This window comes from Opisthorchis viverrini (genome assembly GCF_000715545.1).
Source record: "Opisthorchis viverrini unplaced genomic scaffold opera_v5_96, whole genome shotgun sequence".
In the NCBI taxonomy this organism is placed as follows: Eukaryota; Metazoa; Platyhelminthes; class Trematoda; order Opisthorchiida; family Opisthorchiidae; genus Opisthorchis; species Opisthorchis viverrini.
In genome coordinates, this window is record NW_008751749.1 from 828,720 (window position 1) to 851,324 (window position 22,605).

General features: G+C 42.1%; 1 protein-coding gene across 1 annotated transcript; it reads right to left on the reverse strand.

The window, feature by feature from the left end:
- Nucleotides 1–15,281: 15,281 nt before the first annotated feature.
- On the reverse strand, nt 15,282–20,952 carry T265_05135 (hypothetical protein; the record flags this gene model as incomplete). The annotated part of the gene is made up of 2 exons (XM_009170059.1): nt 15,282–15,404; nt 20,782–20,952. The coding sequence occupies 2 exons, from the start codon at nt 20,950–20,952 to the stop codon at nt 15,282–15,284; spliced, it is 294 nt and encodes a 97-aa protein (XP_009168323.1).
- Nucleotides 20,953–22,605: the final 1,653 nt, after the last annotated feature.

Here is a 22,605-nt window from a genome sequence, read left to right on the forward strand (position 1 = left end):
AACCAACCTTCAGCATTATCAGTAACTAAGTTGCACATGTAAATAACTCTACGAGGCGTTCAGACTTTAATATAAAGTGTAATCATACAAACATTAAGGTTGCATAGGCGTTCTCATTTTTACAGTGATAATAGTTACGTTACCTCAGTTGGAGAAAGTTCCTGTCAGATGCGCGATGTGGATCGCTTACTACTCGCTATGATATGATAAGCGTGAGGGCGCTTCAGAGGTGGCGTGAACCATTTTTGATTTATAAAATACAAGACTTTACTGTTGTGAGGGATCACTGAAAAATACTGGACGGGCCAATACAAATAGCAGAGCCTCACAGTTTTTGCTCGTCATATCAGTAGTTTTCTGTCGCTAACTCAGTAGGATTCAGTGTAAAAAAAAGCGTGTTTAACTGCAAAAGTTACCGAATGAAATTCCTATAAATATGTTCTGCCGCGTCGTGTCGACAGGCGAAACTAGAAACGCAAACGTCCAATAGGTATCTGTCAGTGGATGTTTTGCCTTGACTTAGTCTTTCAGGAAATTGTTGAATTTTGATAATATCATGCTTACCAAGCATCATTTTAGCGTGTTTACTGCAAAAGTTACCGAATGAAATTCCTATAAATATGTTCTGCCGCGTCGTGTCGACAGGCGAAACTAGAAACGCAAACGTCCAATAGGTATCTGTCAGTGGATGTTTTGCCTTGACTTAGTCTTTCAGGAAATTGTTGAATTTTGATAATATCATGCTTACCAAGCATCATTTTATTCTATCAAGTGGAAAAGGTTTGGAACCGACTGAGAAGTCATCGTTTCGGAAGAGATTGATAAACAATCGTTAGATTTTTGNCCTTTCGCTTTTGACACAAAAGCTTCATCAGGACAAGTGAGCAGGTCACTTAGTTTGACAGGTTATAAGGCAGACGGGGAACTAATCCATGTTGAGGTTTTGAGGCGAGGACCACGGTCCACGTCACACAGACTGATCGCCGAGGCGGTAGAAATCGTCAAGCATCCCAGTGTTAACAGTATAGGTGTGGAACTGGCAAGCGTGTGGAGAACGGTTCTGGATCAGTCGAGCAGACACGTGTTGGTGTGCGGTCATCAGAAGGAAGAGTGGTCATCACCTGAATTCCACTTGACCGCAAATCCCCCCAAACTAAATTGTCGGAGCACTCACGACCACGCAAAGACCAGGGAAAATCTACCAGTGACAACCGAGATGAATCATCAAGTGAAGCACTTTGAAGTGAAGATCAACAAACCAAACCCGATACGAATTAATTTGAACCCATCAATCCACCTAAGCAAGATTTTGACAATTAGCGAATATACACTCATTTGCAAACTAATTTGGTTCTTTCGAGATACTCACCTGAAACCCAGCTGAATCTCTCGTTTATGATGTTCTCAGGCAACTGAATGTGCTGCACCAGGCCGCCTCATGTTTCAGTCACTGCGATATTTGAAATATCGCGACACATGTATATCTTTGTAATGTACTACTCATAAGGTCGATGGATTTTCAGCAAACTTATGGGTAGTACATTACAAAGATTTCGACAACTTCACTAACTGACAAAAGCCCTTAATTGACACTCAATATTGTGATGATCTGAAGAGGACTGACTTATTAATTGGTTCCTTGTCTGCCTTATAACCTGGCCTGTTTGGTGACCTACTCACTTGGCCTGATGAAGCATTCGTGTCAAAAGCGAAACGTCGCCCAAATAAAATCTAACGATTGTTTATCAAGCTCTTCTGAAACGGTCATTTTATTCTGTTACATACTGTATCGTGTCCGGAGTCAAAGCAATGAGAGTGTCAAATATCATTTTAAAAATTTGTGAGGAACTTTAATTAGTTTCATAGGATGAGATTGGCTTCGTCAACGAGTGGAGTAATGATTTTGGGTTGGCTTGTAAAAGAAACATCGCACTGAAAATTACACCGATCACCACAGGTCAGAATACTTGCAAATCACTCTCAATCCCAACAGGTGAAGGTGAACAATCGTCAGTCAACCTGTAAGTAACCAACAACGAGAAGACTAATCTTTTGCACAAATATGCATCATTACTTCACACTATCATTCCAACTGACAGAAATGTATCCTAAATGTCAAATACAACTGAATGGTTAGTCTAACGTCAGCAATAAAAATATTTCCATCCATTCATTGCCAGATTATTTGTGTGTTTCTGCCACTGTTTAGAAGGTCAGCAACGCGTAAACTGCCGTCGAATTCGTCTGCTTGCTGTGACGTTAAGGAACTATTTGATTAGTGCTGAAGCAGAGGTAAGTTGTACGAATTCAAGTGGATTTACAGTAAAACATTCGAACTAAATAGTGCAGCTGCTAACCAGTCGGATCACAAATGCTGGCAGGACCCAGCATGACAATTCCACATAAACAATGAATGGGTCGTGGGGGACAGATAAACCAATCACGAATGCTTTGCAACGCAAAAAGCCAAGAGCGGTTCTGAACCAAATAACCGGGTGAATCTCATTTGACACAAGGGAAGCAGCATCCTAGAGATTAAATTTATGTAGGCGACTACGAAGATCATCATGAAGCAATCCAATGATAATGACAGTCGCACTTAAACTCCAATGTATACGCCAGGACTGAGAACGGTGGAGGTGGAATGCTTCCACAATTCTGGCTGATTCGTGCTTACTGGTGGCCGGATGTATAACCGAGAAAGATATTGGCATGGGTCGCCTTGCGGTGTCAGCATGGATGTTTTACAGTGTAACCTGGTGCTAAGGGATGACTGGGGACCGCCGTCATTAATTTGTGGACATGCATGGTGAATTAACAACAGATTTACCAATTCAACGATTAGATCTTGAACTCTCAGATGAACAGTATCCGGTGCAATGTGGTCCAGCAAGCCATAATGGAACACGGGCCAAAATTATTGAAAATTTTGCAAACAGCGAGAAACCAGCTTGTTAATTATGCGAATAAAGTATTCAGCTAAACCCGTTTTAAGATTAATGGCCAAAAAGTTTCCACTTAATGAGTGTTCTTTGCTTATTATTTGGTAGTTACCTATAGGAAAATACGCCACTAGCATATAGTCTAATTCCATCCGAAAAGCAAGATTAGATCAATTTTATTCCAAGGTGTTACGCATGGTCCACCAAGGGTGCCACTTCTAAAAAGTTGGAATAAAAAATTTGTGACTGAGGGTGGAACTTGTTTATTTTTCGAAAGGTTACTCATTCGTTTTGAGGCTTCAAAATAATGAGGTATTTGCAGTTAGTTGTGGGAGAGATTCCGGTTCCCTAATCGCGGTGTAAACATATTAGGTTTCTCCGTTACCCTTCAGAATGCTTCATTGACGGTCATGTGACTCACGGAGGTACTATCTTACAAATATGAGGTCCCTAAATACAAAGGGACCTAAGGACTGCGAAGATTCAAATATGGTATGTGCATATACCTCGGTTAAATTGGTCCCGTTTCATTATTCTCCAGGCGAAACCTGATGTTCACATCTGGAGCGGCATGATGACTGTATGGATCCTGAGAACAGACGTCGCATGCACATCGCTTAAACTATCGTAATCAGTGCTGATGTATTGTCAATTATCAATCGGTTCCACTTTTGCTGTAAATGTGTGACTGCAGCTGCACTTTTGAGCATACACTTAGTTTGTCCAGTGGAGATATTCACTTATGTTGCGCTCGCTTCGTTCAGTGACATCCACGGATGGTCTTGGATCTTCCGGGTCAAGGTTTTGCAGCAGTGTCAACACAGCGTGTTAGTACAGGCGATTCGGGTTGCGATTTCTCCTTGAATACCCTGTGTTTGACGTATCGTATGTCAGCACAACATCAGGCAAGACATCGCTGATAGCACTCTATAACCTGCAGTTCTCTTCTCAAGCACTGGGACTAGACAACCTGCCCCCAGCGCCTGTTTGGGTACCCAATCTGAACATCAATGCAGCGTACACAGATGTCTCAATTCGTTGAACAAATCGATGCCTAGTAGGAAAAAATGTTTTGGACAAACTTAACTATGCGACCACCTGAATACCACACATGGGCAAATCACTACCGCGCAGTAAACTTACAGCTGCAAAGTAATTTGTGCAGTGATTAACTAACCAAAGACGCGATAGAATAGTGGAGTGCGCAGTCCCTCATCTAAATCACCAAGATGACGAGAAATCGGACGAATATCACTACAACATGAGACGATCTGCTTCATAAAACGGGGATAAAAACAGGACACCCATAATAGAGGCTCAACATTAAAATGTGTCCTCTATTGAACTTTGAAGTGAACGGCAGGCAGAATGATTACACTAACCGAAGTTAGGTACTGATAACGTTGTGATCTATATTCATCTTCGAAAGTTACTAGCGAATAGTCTGATGGTGAGATCAAACGATATAGACAGTTCTCAAGAAAAGTTGGCTTCCAAACGGTTGTAGCATCGGCATACACAGTTTTAGGACCGACTAGGGGTAAGGATTACAGAAGATGTTCTTCAAAGGATGCATAACCAGACCTGATAAATCTCATCCAACCGCACGTTTGGTTCATATCAGTTGTAAACTAGTTGATATTTGGAGTTCTTGTCGTTCACAGCACTAAGGGCGCTATAACGGTAATTGCTGTTTCTCACACATGAATGCGAATAACGGTTTAAACCTTGGTTTGAGAATGGACTGTCAAATGGTCGGCAAATGTAAGAACATGGACCAGTTTGTTCGAATTGCTGTTCTCAGTTTTTAGAAATTAGTCGTGACGACAAGTCAAAGTTGCCATAGAGGAAACTACTCACAAGGCTGATGAAAACTCTTCGACAGCCCACGACCGTTTTTGCCCTCCTTGGAGCTCATTAGGTAGGCGCAGTCCCCGAGTTTCCGTCAACCTTATGATCTAATTGAACCCAAATTGGACTGCTTTCGAGAAATACACTCATTTGCAAATCAATTTGGTTTTCACGGGATACTCAATTGAGTCTCACGTTTATGATGTCCTCCAACAGAATGTGCTGCACACAGGCCGCCTCATGTTTCAGTCGCTACGATATTCGAGATATCGCGATATATGTATATCTTTGTAATGTACTACTCATAAGGTAGCTGAGAACATCACAAACGAGAGATTCAGCTAGGTTCCAGGAGAGTCTCTCGAAAAAACCAAATTAGTTTGCAAATGAGTGTATATTCGCTAATTTCGTGCAATTTGGTTTCGAATAGAACATAAGGTTGACGGAAACCCGGGAACTGCGCCTACCTGATGAGCCCTTAGAAGGGCAAAACCGGTCGTTGGCTGTCGATGGATTTTCAGCAACCTTATGAGTAGTACATTACAAAAATAACTAATTCTTGTGATCTATCTGAGTTCAATACGCTTCTCTCACCCGAAGATCCATACTTGCCAGTTGTTTTCTGGGATTCGACCAGCCAAGGAAGTCCCCAGCATCTTTCTAACGGTTCTGTAAAGAAGTCTGACCAAACGAATTAGTCTAATCGGGTGGTTTCAGTTTAATTAACTAATAAAGTCCTCTTATCTGAAAGACTTTTCCCTCACCCCCATTAGACAAATTCGGTCAAATCGTTTCCCACACCTTTTTAATTCTCTTGTGTGGATGTATATACTAGGACACGTCAGTGATGAGCCCCGATTCGTTGCTTTTTTAGTGAGTTCACCTGGACTTTACACACACACACACACACTGCTGTTCTACTTGTTCGTATCACTGCTTCGACGGGATGAGCTGCTGACTGGTGTGCAGTGAATTGAGGGAAAAAAAGGAAATTTAGGCGGGTGGTCTGAAAAGTTTGTGATGGACAGAAATGCGTTCATACCAGTTTTATCTTGAGCGGTTTTGCAATGAAATCCGGGTCCCAATTACGAATCCAATGGATGACCATCACACGATTGGGTATGCACCTACTGCACACAGAAGTTAGTGAAGCCACCTGAATTACGTTGGGGAAATCGTCTAGTCCAATCTAGGCACAACTAATTGCGTGGCACTGTCGGAATATTGAAGTGATCGGTAGAGTACCTGGGTACCTGGCTGCACGAAGGGAATGTGTTGAAGTAAACAGCATAAACCAGTCTCTGAATGCTCAACTATTTCTAGGAATTTTGTGAGGAACATTCGTTTGAGTGAGTCGGTTCACCGGATGTGTTAGGTAGGAGGGTGTACGCGAAGCAAGACCGTGCTTTCTAAAGTACTAACTCGCTCGAGGGCGCATTCGTCGGCCTTGGATTGACCTTCAGTAGATGAATTTTGTTCACTGAGCGATATTTATGACTTTCGAGCTAACCAAATCTCCCCATTGTTATATATATATGTATATAATAGGACAAAATGAACTGGGTACGTTTCAGAATGGTCTGACTCAGAGATGAAAAGTCTGTCGGACTTTATCTGATCGTTTTTTATGATCAACGCCCTCCATGACGTTTTTATCATCATGTACAAATCGCTTAGGTGTAATTTGTTGGCTTCGATGTTGGCAACAGTCTTCACCTAGTCCGTACATTTTCGATGTGTATGTGCGGTTATAAGATTCACGTGAGATCCGATGTCCATCAATCACCTTTTTAATAAGTATATCTGTCTACTCTTTTCCTGAAACATGAATTCCAGTTGCCTGAAGGAGTTAGCTTCTGGTGGGACAGACAATCCTACAGTCTCCTTCCCAAACTGATGTTACTATTGAAACAGACCCAATCAAGAATATCCAAAAATCCGTTTGTCTTTTAGGAAGCGGAAAACGGTCGGAAGCCATGTGAAAGACCAATGAACTCGACAGATAGAATTACTGTGTATCTGTTGAATTGTGATTTGTCTGGGCAAAGATCCCGGTCGAACAGGTGGACGAACTTTTAAACGGATGCCTTCCACCTTCGTATTCCGCTTGCAGGAGGGGTGATGGATTCCATTAGGAGTTGTAGTGCATTCCATTTGCCAAGCACGAGACCAAACAAGAATGTTTTAGCAGATCGTGCGGATATGAATAAAGTACTGGTAAACTTGTCGCAGCCGAATAGAAGAAAGTTTATGGTTACCGCAGAAGATTCCGCTCCCCTGAACAGTGCACTGAATAACGCTCTTACCAGTGGTTAGGTAATCCAGGAGCTGGAAAACATGGGTTCAACACCCTGTGCTGGCTTCTAACCAACTACTTGCACCTATGGTACAGGTTTGTTGACGGAATACGAAGCACTTTGTTTACTGGTTTGAGGAATTTTTGAAAATATCCATCAGTGACTGTACTCATTTCATCAAAATACCACTAGTTCCAAGATTTCGGAGCAGATAAGCTCATAACTGACTCACATTCAAAAACCCACAGAATACGCTGAGCATAGACATATATGTCTGGCTGCAGACCAACAAAAAGTCTAACATTACGGAGGTCGAATTTTTGGATTTTTGATGGGTGGAATATTCAGTAGACACGATGCGAAACCTGCTTGCTTAGTCATCATTGTTAACCTGTCAAGTGTACCTGAAAATGCCGCGGTTTACAAGTAACCAGCAAGTACATCCAACTAGTGAGACAGACTGACTCATCAGACTGAGTGAGAGTGACAAAAGTCAGCCATTAGATGAAGAGGACAGTGTAATACGCAACTACCTCTGGGTTTCTACCATTGGAAGGATGAAGGCTTTCGCTGCGGAGTTAATTATTAGAAAATGCCGACTGAACAGTTACAGACTATTGGACAGGGAAGCAAAACTCTTCTTGTTTACAAAAACTGAATATCCATCTCCTATTTGAACGCGTCCTCCTAAACTTTCCTGGATATACATTGACTGTTGCTCAAATCCAACCAAATGCTACAAACAAATTCACAACTTCCTTAATAGATCTCACTTTTCAAGAGAAGCAAAGCGGATTTACGAGAAAACGTACTACTCGCATGACCCCATCAGTAGTATCACCGCTACATCATCACATGGCTGTTGTGGTGTTGTTTTTTTTTCAAAAGTTACCAGTAGAAAGACTAACCTAATATTCTAGTGAAGGTTCGCACATCAACTTGTAAGTAAACGCGGACAGTGGTTAGCCATTTGACACAGCCAATGGCTGCGATATCTCAGGGGTATCTGGGATGACTCGGATTTCGCTGGAACCTAAAGGCCACGATATAAATGCGGTTTGATTTTGCGGTATTTTGTCAACGCTTTGGATCACCGAGATTGCAATAACTGGGTCCTCAAACGTTCCTCCTTAGGTGCCATTTTCAAAGTAGCCCACGTGACTGCATCAATAAAAGTCAATACAGAATGCCGAATTTACTTCAGTGTGATGGGGGTGTAGGCCATTTGTAAAAAAGCGATTTTCATTCCACTAAAGCGTTTTATTATGTCAGAATGGAGTGTACTAATTCAAGGGCTGGGAACTTGTAGGTATCTTGGTAACGGTCGGTGGATTTGTTGCTGGGCAACGTTTCACTCTTGACACAAAAGCTTCGTCAGGCCAAGTGAGTCTTCTTGGTCGAGATTCAAGGTGGCATGTCAGCTAAGTCAAACTGAATTTCTGTTAGGTGTCGGCCGAGGGACTTTGTGCGTGGATCACCAAGTGGAAGGCCAATGGGTTCAGTATAAGGTCTAGTTCTTCCGGTTTGATTCACGGGATGATCCCTCTTGAACGTCGCCTGCACTTTTCGTCCGTCTTTGTGGATGAGCTAGTGCTAAGATGGTTGTGTAAGAAAGAGGGATTCTGTAAACTTTGGTCGGGTTGACTTCTTGGTTTCGCTAAAGTGTCAACCAGGTTTATATAGGACCACTATACATGCTCTCGCCAGTTGGATACCCTCGATTCTTTTCATGCTATGATGCTTGGTAATTTCCACCGTCTTGGCTTTCAGCCGCTGTCTAGGCATGTCCGTTGTCGCTGAGTCTTTGATCAGCGTTTGGTATTCTTCTGCATTCTTTGATGGTTTGCCTGTCCTTCTTTTATGCTCACCAATTCCGGTGTACAATTCACTGGCAGTTTGTCCTATGTAAACCTCGATTGATGCCTAAGCCAACCTCGATGCGACTACTGGCGTACACGGACTTTGGGTTTGTTGATGAGTGGTTTGGGACGGTTCCTATGTCTATTGGTTTTCGGCAGTAGATTGTAGTTTTTAATTTTAATTTTTAATTTCCCACCAGACGTTCGAAGGATACAGTTCAGGAAAGTAGTGTGCCCGAGGTGAACTTCATCTCCATGGTGAAATTTTATGGATTTAAACTACTGAGATCGTCCTGGAATCTGCTCACGTTACAGCAAGTTTATCGTCGACATAACGTCAAAAAAACTTTCGATGGAGAATGATATCCGGCCAATGCAATCTGTTTGGATTCCCCTATAGAAATATTAGCTAAAACTGGGGATATTGGAGACCTCGTTCTTGTGAGTAAACTGTTGTGTGATTTTTACTAGACTGGAAGCTGGAAACATATTCTTTCAGGACAGAGGACCATGATCAACCTATCATGTGGAACCTTGTGGAACCGAACTCAACATATATCTGAAAGTAGGTTCTTGAAAACTCATAAACTATTTACTAACATTTTCCGAGCTAGCCTAGGGGTACGGAGACAACAAATGAGAATGAATATTTATCAAAGACTCACCCCTCGAACAACTCAGTGGCAGGCACATTTTTTGTCGTGTTCCCACAGGTGTCGTTTTTCTTAACTGTATGTAAACCATAGTACCAGTATAAATTATGAAGGCCGACCATAAATGCTAGAAGTACCTGGAAAGGGAGAGAGAGAGGGGCGAATTGCTAGAGCTAAGTAGAGTCCAAAGTGTTATTCGTACCTAGAGTATTTGGTGATGGGATCAAACAAGACAGCCTGCTTTACAATACTACCAGGTATTTGCGACTGTCGCAAATTTACTGATCGGAAGGTCCGTCGTTCAAACCGGACCCCTGCATCTCGAATTCCCCTATCAAGGCTTGGGCAACCTGGCGGTATTCCAGCCCTCGTGCATCCGTCGGGTGGCATGGCAGTTAAACACTGACAGGGCGTCAAAGCTGTACGATTACCTTTATTATTATTTATCAATTACAGTTTCTCGATTTCGGCACATCAAATTATGTGTTATATATTTAGGTATGGATAAACAACTGAGTTAGTCTGGGAGAGTACAAAAGGATAACCAAACGCCGCAGCTGGCGTTTAGTCCAACGATTCTCGGCGATTCAAACATTGACTGTATTGAAAAAAACTTTGTGAACTAATGTTTTCTGTTACAAATGAAATGAGCGATTTAAAGTAAACATATATTTGAGTCGCACTGTTTCGAACTAATCGGCACATATTTTAATAAAGGAAACTACTCACAAGGTTGCTGAAAACTCTTCGACAGCCCACGACCGGTTTCGCCCTTCTTGAGGCTCATCAGGTAGGCCCAGCAGGTAGGCGCAGTCCCCGAGTTTCCGTCAACCTTATGTTCTACTTGAACCCAAATTGGACTGTTTTCGAGAAGTACATTAATTTGCAAATCAATTTGGTTTTCATGAGATACTCCAATGAATCTCTCGTTTATGATATTCTACAATACAACTGAATGCGCATAGTCACATAAATGAAAATTTAGCGCTTTTTCTAGTTGCTATCTCTTGAATACGGTAATAATTATCTACAAAAGTATAAATTTTTGTTCATCCTTTTCTGAGTTTGACTCTCAAAATTCTGACAATATCTTGGAGTGCACCAAACTGTTGGCGCTCCGTAAAAGGTCTCTTCCAAATTCTTGATCACATTACTACATAAGACTGAAAGATATTCATACATTGGAGCTCGTCTAGCCGTAAAAGTGCACGAAAAGTTACTCACCAAGAGATAAAGAACCATAAATCGTGTGATATCTGTGAGCATTCGGGTAAATGATATTTGCAATGGTCCAAGAGCTTCGAAGGCAGGCATCAGGTAAGTAGTTCTAGCAAAACTGACGACGTTAGCCACTGCGAATAATACATCCGATACGATTTCCGGATCATCATACTTCCATTGAAATCGTGCTGAAAATTCACAGAATCATAACGACAAACGTACTAAAAAGAAAATGTTTTCTTGTGCAGAAAGGTCCACAAAATTTATCGTGACACCTTGACATGGAATTAACAAAATTCAGGATAAAAATTATACCGATTACTGAAACGAACTCACGGTGTGAGTGAATTCGTTTTGCTCTCCAGTTACGTACCTAGGCAAGGTTACATAACAACCCTAGCTTTTGCGTAAAGGACAATGGTGCGAACACAATTCCCCTTCCTAGTCAGGATGCGAAAAGACAACTGAAGTTCACTGCGCGACACTAAACTTGCAACACTCAAACACACTTTTTTCGCATTCCTATTCTATATATCAAATCAAGGTACGAGGCTTATCAAAGGTAGGAAACGAATGCTAGTGTTCAACCGTTCTCAGATATAAGGTCTAGAGGGCGGGCTCAGTTTAAACAAGGATGTAAATAAGATGGATCTTGGGGCCAATGGCTTTCCTTCTGGTGTAGACCTCGACAAGGTGAGTTCTAAATCGTAGCACTGCTTCCATAGAGGAATGCCTACAGAATTTAATTCATTCGCCATGCGTTTACCCTTGGTGTCTAGAATAATGAGGTATATTGTGACCGAGGCCCATCGGACTGCACAGTAAGTTGATCGACGGCATACAGTGGCGGCCACAAGGCAACACTGGTGAACGTGAACACTAGGTGATAAATAATACATCAATGCGAACGCCAACCAGCAACGAAAGCTACTAAGAATAGCGCGGTATTAGAGGATGTGTAGGTTTAGTTACTTGGGAGACAGGTTGAAACAAAGATGAATTCATGACGAATCAGAAATCGACTGAGTTGGTGTGACTATCCGTGGTGTCACAAGAGGAAGCAGATATGCGGTGATATTTATGAGGAATCCTCTCCTGAAAGTGGCTACAAAATAGGGTTTTCTGAATATCCCTTCATGTCCTCATAGGAACCCGATTTTCAAAGTTCGGACGAATAGCATCGCATGTTCAGAGGTTACCACTTAGGTGGAATCAGTGCGGCCCCTAAAATTAGGTGGCGGTTTCATGTATGCAAATGTACTTTGCTTGAAAGCACCGGGAAAAAAGCATTTACATTTTGGTATATAGTTCAAACTGTGCATAGTTTAATCCAAGTTCTGGCGCTTGATTTTGTAACAAAACTTTGAACAGTTCATCCAGTTTACTGAACAAGTTTACCGAGCAAGCTCATTTTCCCTATGATTTAAGATTGTGAGTTTCCCTGTTCTGGGTGTTATGTCCCGTTCCGTTAGGCTAGTTTTTTGTCACTGACCACGGAGCTAACAAGGAACAGTCACCTAATGGAGCGCGATATCTCACCTGAGAAATGAGGCGATCTGGTGCAGCACATTCAGTTGCTTGAAAACATCATAAGCAAGGGAATCAGCTGAGTTTCAGATCAGTCTCCCATCAAAACTAAATTAGTATGCAAATGAATGTATTTCGATAAGAGTCAGGTAATTTGTGAATGCACTAACGCCAGGTAGGACATCGAATACGGATACATCGTGGTAAAAAGGTTGAATACGTGGACTTGGGGGTCGCTGATGATTATTCACACACTGTTAAGGATTTAGAAGATAGAGTTGAAATGAATCCGAACTCGTCCCTCGAGGACCACCGAATAGGCTCGGGACACCTCTGAAATACTTCAGGATTAGTATGCATGCCCCCCCCCCCACAAAGAAGATATCCAGCTCTGGTATTTAGTAAAGCGTCTACAAAGTGGTGGAACATATTAACAAATGTTTTCTTCAAAATACTAACGGCAAGTTAAATCGATCACCACTGCTTTCTTGAAATCGGTTTCTAACACCACAATGTTAGAGGAATTTCCACATGTTTTTTGTTTCGGTTTCATTGGTGGCTATATATATATATATATCATTCCTTGATTCTCCCACCATATTTGTTTTAATGTGCAACGTAATCTGTTCTGGAAGGTCACCCTGAGAGTGTTTTCTATCAAGTAGCTGATACACTGGTACGACATTTACTTGAAACGACTTTTAACTTCAAAACGTTTTTAGCAAATTTTACTGCCGTAAATTAAACTTTATAACTGTCATTACCTTTCCACATTTACGTAATACACCGCGGTAAAGACTTTTGTTCATTAGTCCCCTGACGCACTTAATAAAAGTCGTTTTTTTGGGCACTTTGGAGTTTGTGGAAATGAGGTTATCTGTACGGGAAGCCTGCTGAAAAGCTTGAGATTTTACGTCACCACGTGGAATGATTTTCATTTTATTACCAGAGACCTGGTATCCTAAGTCACACAGCATGTGGTAAGCTTATGTATACTTATATTTTTCTTCAAAGTTCAATTACTATCAAATTAAGTTCGCACGATTCGTTGGCCTTTAGTATCCTTTGTTCGGAGGGAACTGCAGAATACACTTCCCGAGGATCTTATCATTTTCCTGTCTAAATTGCGAGCGATCAGATGATTCGTCCAATCACCACACGAGGCGGCTATGCCAGAAATTGTCGTCTCGTCTTATTTTCAGACACATTTGTGTCAGGTACTTTGAGAGCATCTCGATGAAGACATAAAAATTAATAGATTGACATACTATGATAGTATAGTGAGACATACATATACAACGACCGTCGTTCAACCCTCAGTTTTCACCAATGAACTCAATCAATGAACGTGTTTTGGACGCGTCACACTTTATAATGACTAGATTGATTCCATAGTTACCGTGGCAACTCACTTGAATGCCTTGTCAAAGTTGTGACGTTAATTTATTTTGTTTAAAAACTTCGAGATTTCCAGAATTCATATGGAGATATTTTAACTTCAGATTTTTCACGTAGAAAGAGTTATCCGAAGCACAAATTGCCTCATACACAAAAATCCTTGAAAGGGAAATGTCATCAAGGAGCCAGAAAGGATTCTCATCAAAACTCTACTCCCAGGTTTCTGTGAAATTCCCCAGTTCTGAAAAAGCTGAAAAAAATTGAGTTCGGTTGTGGTTATTGGCAGTTCTGTTGTACCTGTGTATTGTAGAATATTCGTACACTACCTAGTGGGTGCACTCAGCGATTTGGCGTAGATTGTTGGTCGCAGGTTAATCCTCGACAACAACGATCCGGCAATAAATATTCGGGTTCTTCTGTTACGTCAGCGAAGCCTCAGTGTTTAACCCCAATGACACGCGGCCGATGATTCGCCAAAAAGAAAGACCAGGTCTGGGAATCAGCAAAGAATTCTCAATACTTTCAGAAAAGCAGATCAGGAATAAATTTCCCAAGCATCCTAACAGGAATGGAAGAGACAAATCTGACCAGTAGGTTGTTGCATGGCTCAACTATGAATGATGATTGAGGATTTCGTGCGAAGTTCATCGCACACCAGCCCAGAATGAAGTAAGAGAGAACTTGGATTGGCAGTCTGCCTCGAAGCTTTAGGCATGCTTGATACTTGGATCGCTTAGTTGCTACATCATGTAGAGCTTCAAAATTCATCAGCCAGGAAGGCGCAAAGATGCCACTTTACCCGGTTCTACTGAAATTAATCAATTTTGGGGCTTCCAAGCCATCTTATGGCGTCCATAAAACTCTTCACTAACTCTTCACTAAACTGTGCTTTTTGGATGAGAGGCGGTTGATACCAGATACGTCTCGATTGAACCTTTTGATTTTTTGTCAGTTGCTTTAAACAGTACGCCGCTATGATCAGTCGATTTTGGCATCGTTCCCAATAATTGAGAATCGATACCATTAAGTTGCTATCTGAATCAGAGTAGGCCACTGCGCGGCGGGGTGCTGCTCCCGGAGAATGAGGCATGAGCTGCAAAATTGTGACCCTCGAGCTGATCAAATTTAGGATGGAAGCCAAATTCCAAACTCAAGGGTGATTTCTGTGTAGCATGCAGGATATCGGGGTGAATTTTAATCTGGATCTTATTGCTTGAAATCACTTGTACTACAAGTAAGTTGGATTCAGAAGAGTCCTTCAATGATTATGGTTTACAATTTTGGGGTTTCGCGGGAAATGTATTTTTGTTCATAGCCACACCACTCTCGTTTGAACGGCCGTGTTCCAGTTCTGGCGTAACTATTTGGGTGACTCCACACCAAAGGGAAGCACTGGACTCGAGTTTCGCTCTTATTAGAGCTCATCAGCAGTGCACAACCAATGGCCGTGCCGGCATTTGAACCCCGGACATCCAACATGCGAGGCGAGCGTGTAACCACTATTACACCAACGCACGTTGGACGCATCTGAATTCACACGTCTGAACAGGCGAACGTGTTCACACTTGAGCGATGTGATTGGTGTGCCCGACTCATCGAACCGCGACCCAGTAAGTGTCCTGGTTGTGACGATCGATCATGCTTTAGAAGACACAACTAAAGCAAGGATGAGAGCTGAAACGAATTGGACAGACGCTATTCCGTCCCCGATAACCCTTCTTTCCAAGGAAAACTGAAAACAGTCTGTAAACTTAGTTATATTCAGCTTGAGGAGGAAACACCGTTGCTGGCCAGTAATCAATTTGTTTAAAAATTGCTTCCCGTAAGTTTTGAGGGAGCAAGTACCTCTCGTTGTTCCTGAAGCTGATTCTCATCCAAGGCCTTCTAATATGCTCGACTTCACAAGGTCTCTTACGAGAGATCATGTGAAGATCGTATACCTTTCGGTATACAAATTAGGTCAATGAGTATGTTATCAAACTTTATATGTACAAAAACTTTGCCGACGCTTTCCTTCAACGAGCCTCTAGAAATGATTCGTTGGCTAATAAGCCTGACATCATAGAGCCAGATATAGTTAATTTATCAAGGGAACATATAATTACAACTTAAAGCGTCCAAAATATTCACTAATCCGGTACAGTCCGGCGTACTAACAGCGGCATCACATTCTTTAAGCGTGCGGTGAATAAATATACAGCTCGGAATAGCAACCAGGCGCTCTGAGATGGTTCTGATCTTGCGGGACTCGTCCGTTACTCTAGCAGATTGATCGACAACTCGACGGACTAACCGAGTGATTGGTTGGCAATCGGACTGACTGATCCGCTTGTGTCACTACATGCGTATAAAATCAAGTAATATTTCCTCAGAACCGAAGTCATATGTGAAATGATGACTGCAAAGTTAGTTTCTAAAATGACGACTCAGTGGGAACCATAGGTTGAGTTTGATTGGATTTTCCTGTGGCCGAACAAGGATGAAAAAGTTCACTAATGGTTGAAACAGGTCCTTTTATAAAAGCGAAATTGCACGCGCTTACACCTAAGAAACACTTGTGTTAAAACAAGGAACGATTCTGTTTTTTAACTTTATTGCACATCACTTAGCTGAACGCATTCATGGATTCTAAACTACCTATCCAAAATCATCCATGGTGTCAAAAACCACTTTGCCCAGTTCACTTAGCAAACTACTAAGCTTCAGCTGCCTAGTAAATAGGTACTTTGTACGAAAAACTTCTCCCGCGTATCAGGGGAACAAATCAAGCAAGGACCATTTGCCAAAAACGAAGGTATTTGAGGAACAGCTACGAGCAGTGGAAAACACCTTGTTTGAAAACCCTCAACACTGTAACATTTTGCCATATCCCTTTCTATTGTTCCCCATGTCAACACCTACCGAATGGGGAATATAGGACTGTCAACATGGTGTGCCACCATTCTTTGGTAAGCAAAGCAACTGTCAACTACGCTTCAACTATTTCGGAAGGTCCGACGAAAACCTCCAATTCTGTGGAGAAGTTTGAAAAACCCACCCGAACAGAGTTTAAACAAACTCCTCTATTGGCCCAAGCTAGTAATTTACCACCGTTAGTGAACTAACGGTGTGTAGCTAGTCTGTTGGTATTGTCAAGAGATTCGGGTAGATAGTTCTTAATTGCCACAAGGCATTTTATGGCTGCTTGGACGTTGCTTGAATCCATCGGTACTACACAGTTCGTGGGCGTTTCGATCGGTGAATAAACACTATACAGATGTGTGGTGGGTAGATGACTAGCAGTTTTGACAACTTCCATTGAGGCCGACCTTATAACTCAAATATGTAATTCAAGTTATATATATATATATATGTATATATATATATGCCACACCCTGGCGGACTTGCCGATTAACAGTAGGTAAAACTGCTACATTGGATACACGGTCAAACAGTCAAAAACTTGTCTTCGGTGTTCACTTTCGTCATGTAAGACCGGGCTATGTCATTGTAAAACCTTAAAATGTGCCAGGAAAACCCGTATTTCTGAAACGGTTATTCTAGCAATGCGTGTCCACGATCGTAATGCCCTACAACTGTCCTTGTCCGCTCGCATTACCCCATCGTTGAAATCATAATGGAAGACCTGGTGGAACATTTTCTGAATGGCAGGTGATACTTGGATGGATTTGTTAAACCCGGTTATCTACATTGGGCAGGTTGACATCCAGGAAACTTCCAGTATCATCCCTTAAGTGCCCATGCTTACGGTCTTGTACACCTTCGTGCGTTCGCATTCCATGCTCTCCTGACCAAATCGATGCATCGGAACGATTGATTTGCACGTTTTATCACCTATAAGCTATACAAAACCCGAAAGGTTGGTACAAATGGTTGTCAAATACGGGCTAAACAGTGTATGGAATAGAGATTCATGCAGATTCTGGGCGCAGTGAACGTAGTTGACTCTTAAAAACACACTACCCGTTATGGAAAGCCGTAAGCTTGCAACAACTCGGGGTTAAATTTGCCAGACGTTCAAGCGAGTTTGACTCAATACTGGTCTAAACATCAGAACCATATCACCCCCACTCAAATTCACCGTAAAATTGCCTCGTTAGGCGCACTTTGTAAACCTTAGTAATGAATTGGTTTGAGCGGAATATGCTGAAACTGATCAGGTTCTCCTAGAGACACATCTAAAAAAACTTCAGAAAATTGAGCTCTAGTATGTTCCATTTGTTTTATATACCGGGTGTTGATTTAATTTGAACTAGTCATAACCGATATATGTTATCGAGAAAACCTTGATCCTTAATTAACTGAGCAGAAAGGGTTTATGCTTTTTATATTTTGCCCATATCACATGAGAAACTGATCAACCTGTGAGAGCACCTCGAATGTTATTAAACTGATTCTGTGGACTGGTCTTCCCATCTATCCTAAGCCGTCTGCCACATATTTAAATAGCAGTTCTGCGTGTACAGGACAGGATCAGCCCATTTGGGTATTGTAACCAAAACTCAGCTCACTTCTGATGGGAGCAGAATAATATATCTTAAGGCAAAACTTGTATTTGAAAAATGACATCCCTGTGCAGAAGATTTTTTTAAAGACACTTTTATGCCCATGTATGCATATCAAAAAGAGCTGTTTTGTTTACCTGTCACCACGAGGTTGGTCATCGCGCTTAATTTTACACAGTACGAGGGCTAACAATGTCCTCTTGAGTGGTGAAGAAATGTTTGTAAGTCAGGTGTCGAACTCGGCGAGCTGCTAAACACTCACTCGGTCAACTTTGTAAAATTTTGTTACAACCACCAGTTTAACTGAATTTCCCTGCTTCCCTTTCAGTTGAACTTTTTAACCTTCCTCAGAAAATATACTTGCGTGCTGCATTCACGAAGATTTGCATTCGGTAAAGTCAGTTATGTGACCTTGACGAACACCATGTGTCTTGGTGATGGGTGAGTGTATTCCGCGTGCTCAGTGCCCTAGAATCCTACCGATGAAGCTGAGAAATGTTTCCTTTTAACAAACTGAAAATCTTCGGTCTGAATGTGAACAAAACAAGAGACTTTTAACTTATTTGTAACTAATTTGCAACTAATTTGTGGAAAACGGATGGGCGGGGTAATCGAAAGCAAGAAGGGAAGTAATCAGATCTTGTTGTCAAAAACGTCAGGAGACAAATGGCCACCACAATGTTTGAAGTTCCTGACGGACGTGCATTGAACCTGTATAGGTCTTTTAATTTAGAATTGAGCGTCAGGTATCCCCAGCAAAGTTTTCGATGTTCCTCGTGTCCGGTACACAAGAACACGCAAAAAGCCATTTGCATAAATTAAGCAAACAAATGATCACACCTGATAAAGTGTTAAACGACGCAATCTAATCTTCAACAATGAGGATGCAATCGATCAAATTCAGAGGATTTGCTTGATTATTCAAAGGATTAATTTGAGGGCAAAAGTTACCTGGATGAACCAAAATAAGCCAGCTTTTTTACTGGCTAATTTACTGTCATCTGGAGAGTGTCAAGGGTACTAGCGGCGGCAAAGAAAAGGGACACTAAATTCCAACCCCAACTCGCCCCCACATGCTCTTGAAAATCCCAGGAAGTAATCCTAAAAAATGCACTTTAAATGTGGAATACAGCTCAGCAGGGTTCGATAGGAATGCTCGACGCCGTACACCTTCCTGGTCTTTTGACCTTTCTTTCGCATGACACCAACATCAGTCGATTGTTTTCCAATTGCTGTGATAAGTAGAGCACAATAAGCCAGATTGTAACTCTGCTTACCCCTTCTGGGGACTAGCTTGGCATCTGGTGTGCTACAACTCGGTTTATCACCTGTGTCTATGAATTCACTCTGTAATAACGTGCCCATCCAATAGCGGTCTTTCTATGAAGGCGAAAAAATAAAAAAATGCAAAACTGCTTCGCCAAACTGCTTTTGTGATCAAACCGTTGTGGAAGGACTTTTCGAATCTCTCACGTTGACACATTTGACTAAATCCAACACAACCATCACACTGGATTTTATTCCCTTGGACTTCCTTAGTGGCGCATTTGAATCCGGCAAAAAAGTTCACAGGCTGCTCACAAAACGCAAATCACACAAACATACAAAAGAAAACTAGCCAAACTGACAACTTGTTCTGTTCACGAGTGCATTGTGTTAACATGCCAGTAGGTGTGGAATAGATTTAAAAGCTTGAATTTTCGGCTCCGGTCGGAAGGCGAAGAAACCACGTGATCCAAAGTGAGGTATCGACCGTTTGGTTGGCGAATTCCGAAGGACTTTAATTCTAATCCGGTATTAGAGTCAAAGACCAAGAACGAAACTGCCAGAGTTTCACACGTGTACAGGCTTCGTCTAAACGGCATCATATCTTTCAGTGTGAAAACCGCATTATTGTAAGTTCTACCTTGACTGAAACTCAATTTTTGTCCGAGCTACTTTTGACATGCAAAACATGTGATCTTCCTTAGAATAGTGCGTGCTTTTAGATACAACACAGACTGCTATAATAGTACTATAGTACAATATAACCACACATACTACATTACAGTGATATTTAATAACACCCGCGTAATAATATGACTTATCGAGATAGTGTGTCTTACACAAATGTACTTCAGATAGGTAAACGCATGCGTGACATGCTGATAGTAGCGCCTTAAGGAGCAATTGCGATATGTCATCCGCCATAAGAACTTCGGACCTTGCACTTTATTCCTATGAATAAAGACGACACTAAAAAAGATCTCCAAAGGTCTTTTAGTTCAGAAACATGTTATCGCCATCCGAAAAGGTATCCGTTTGAACAGGAGCCTGAATCTCTCTTTTGAAGTCCACATTACCATTTTTCATCGCTGCAGTCCCTTAATCGCGGTTGTTAGTACTGGCCACCCACAAGGACATCCAGTAGGTAAATGAACAGGGGACAACGTGGTATTCATTGTCAACCTGGCATCATTCTCCAGGTAATTTTGTCACCTTGGGTCGACGTAGACCCACTGAAAAATTTGCACCTGCTTATCAACAACGGGGTACCTTCGGTTGTCTGTTGAACAAAAGACCCCGGAATTTGCTGAAGTTATTCCCCTTTTACTCTCAGTCACACCACTCTCGTTTGAACGGTCATCCTCCCGTACTGGCGTAATTATTCCGGTGAGTATATACCAAAGGGAAGCACTGGACTCGAGTTCCGCTCTCATTAGAGCTCATCAGCAGTGCACAACCAATGGCCGTGCCGGCATTTGAACCCCGGACATCCAACATGCGAGGCGAGCGTGTAACCACTATTCCACCAACGCACGTTGGACGCATCCGAATTCACACATCTGAACAGGCGACCGTGTTCACACTTGAGCGATGTGATTGGTGTGCCCGACCGACCGACCGACCGACCGACCGACCGACCGACCGACCGACCGACCGACCGACCGATCGAACGACGACCCAGTAACTGACCTGGTTGTGACGATCGATTGACCCGCCAGTCAGGACTTCCCAGTCAGGTGGCGTGACACACGCCTGAAACCCTTTGAGTTGCAGTTTATATTCGAACGTGGCGCACTGTGGCTTCAGGAAAATCTGTATGAAACTTTGTCTGGAGAACTAGCTGCGCAAATGATTTTACTTGTTAACTGGATTTAGTTAAGAACCCAAAATTCGGTTGAAGGTGTTGTGGAAAAAATTATTTTGACGTTACTTAGGTAACAGCAAAATACTGAGTTATCGAACGTTTCTCCATGTTTCCCTGTGGCTTCTGTAACTTTATTGTACGTTGCGCCTGTGACGTACGTGAAAAAATACCCTTTGTTTGGTCAGTCCCTCCAGCTAAATTGAGTTATGTCCGCAATATCAGGTGTTTTAAGTGAGCAGTGTGGCTGGGCTACACGCATGAGTCCCTTTTCTCCATGATCGACTTGCAAATTCAGGCAAAGGCAGCTCTCACGGTTTTCACTTTTGGAGTCAGATTCGGCATTTGTGAAACGGAGAGTGTTTTGCTCGGTTTTGACTAGATTGCACCTTGAAATCGAACTTGAGCCGCGAAGATAGCCCGTTACACAAAAGGCCTAATCGTTTCCTTGTGAATCGTTCCTCATGAGAAACTCCCTCGGCAAGGAATTTCGGGTATCAGCTCACTAGATAGATATCAACAGAATAAATCCTGTTGTGAGCATAAACAGGTAATTCTTTTGGCCCCCAAGAATATAAGAAAGGATTTTGTTCACCGGGTTTACTTAATCAACTCTTCAGTCCGTCCTTTGGGATAAAATTCCCAGTGCTCTGTATGAAGAGACTCGAGTTCCTCTTGTCATCAGATTTATTCTTATAACAGCCAAAAAATTCCTGTAAGTACAAAAAACGCGTGGAATGACAAAGATAACGGGAGAGTTAATTTTGGGAAAGTAATTCACTTTCTATTTCAAATGTGCGTCAGACAAACAAACCGTGGTAGAAAATTCCTGCCGCATCACTATTAGCTGGATAGTAACTGAGTTGAGCACACTGGGGATGCATTGGGCGACCCTTTTCACTTGAATCTATTTTCGGTTTCAGTTTCGACCTTTGGCAAACAGACGTGCTCAACTACACCCCACCCAGAAGTAAGCGGACGTCATTGTGTATTTCAAGTTGCCTGAAACCCCTACTCACATATTCATCCGATTGGAATAGACTCTAGTGGTGCTTTAAAATGACTGTGGTTTAATGGTTTTACCAAACACTCGCTGTCGCCTTTGAGTATTGGCGCCGACAACTCATAGTTTCCCTCTTCTTCCACCATTCATTCAGGTTGATAAATTTAGTATGGTATGCGAAACGGTTTCCCTCCGGTGGAAGTGATCTGTTTTAATTATCGT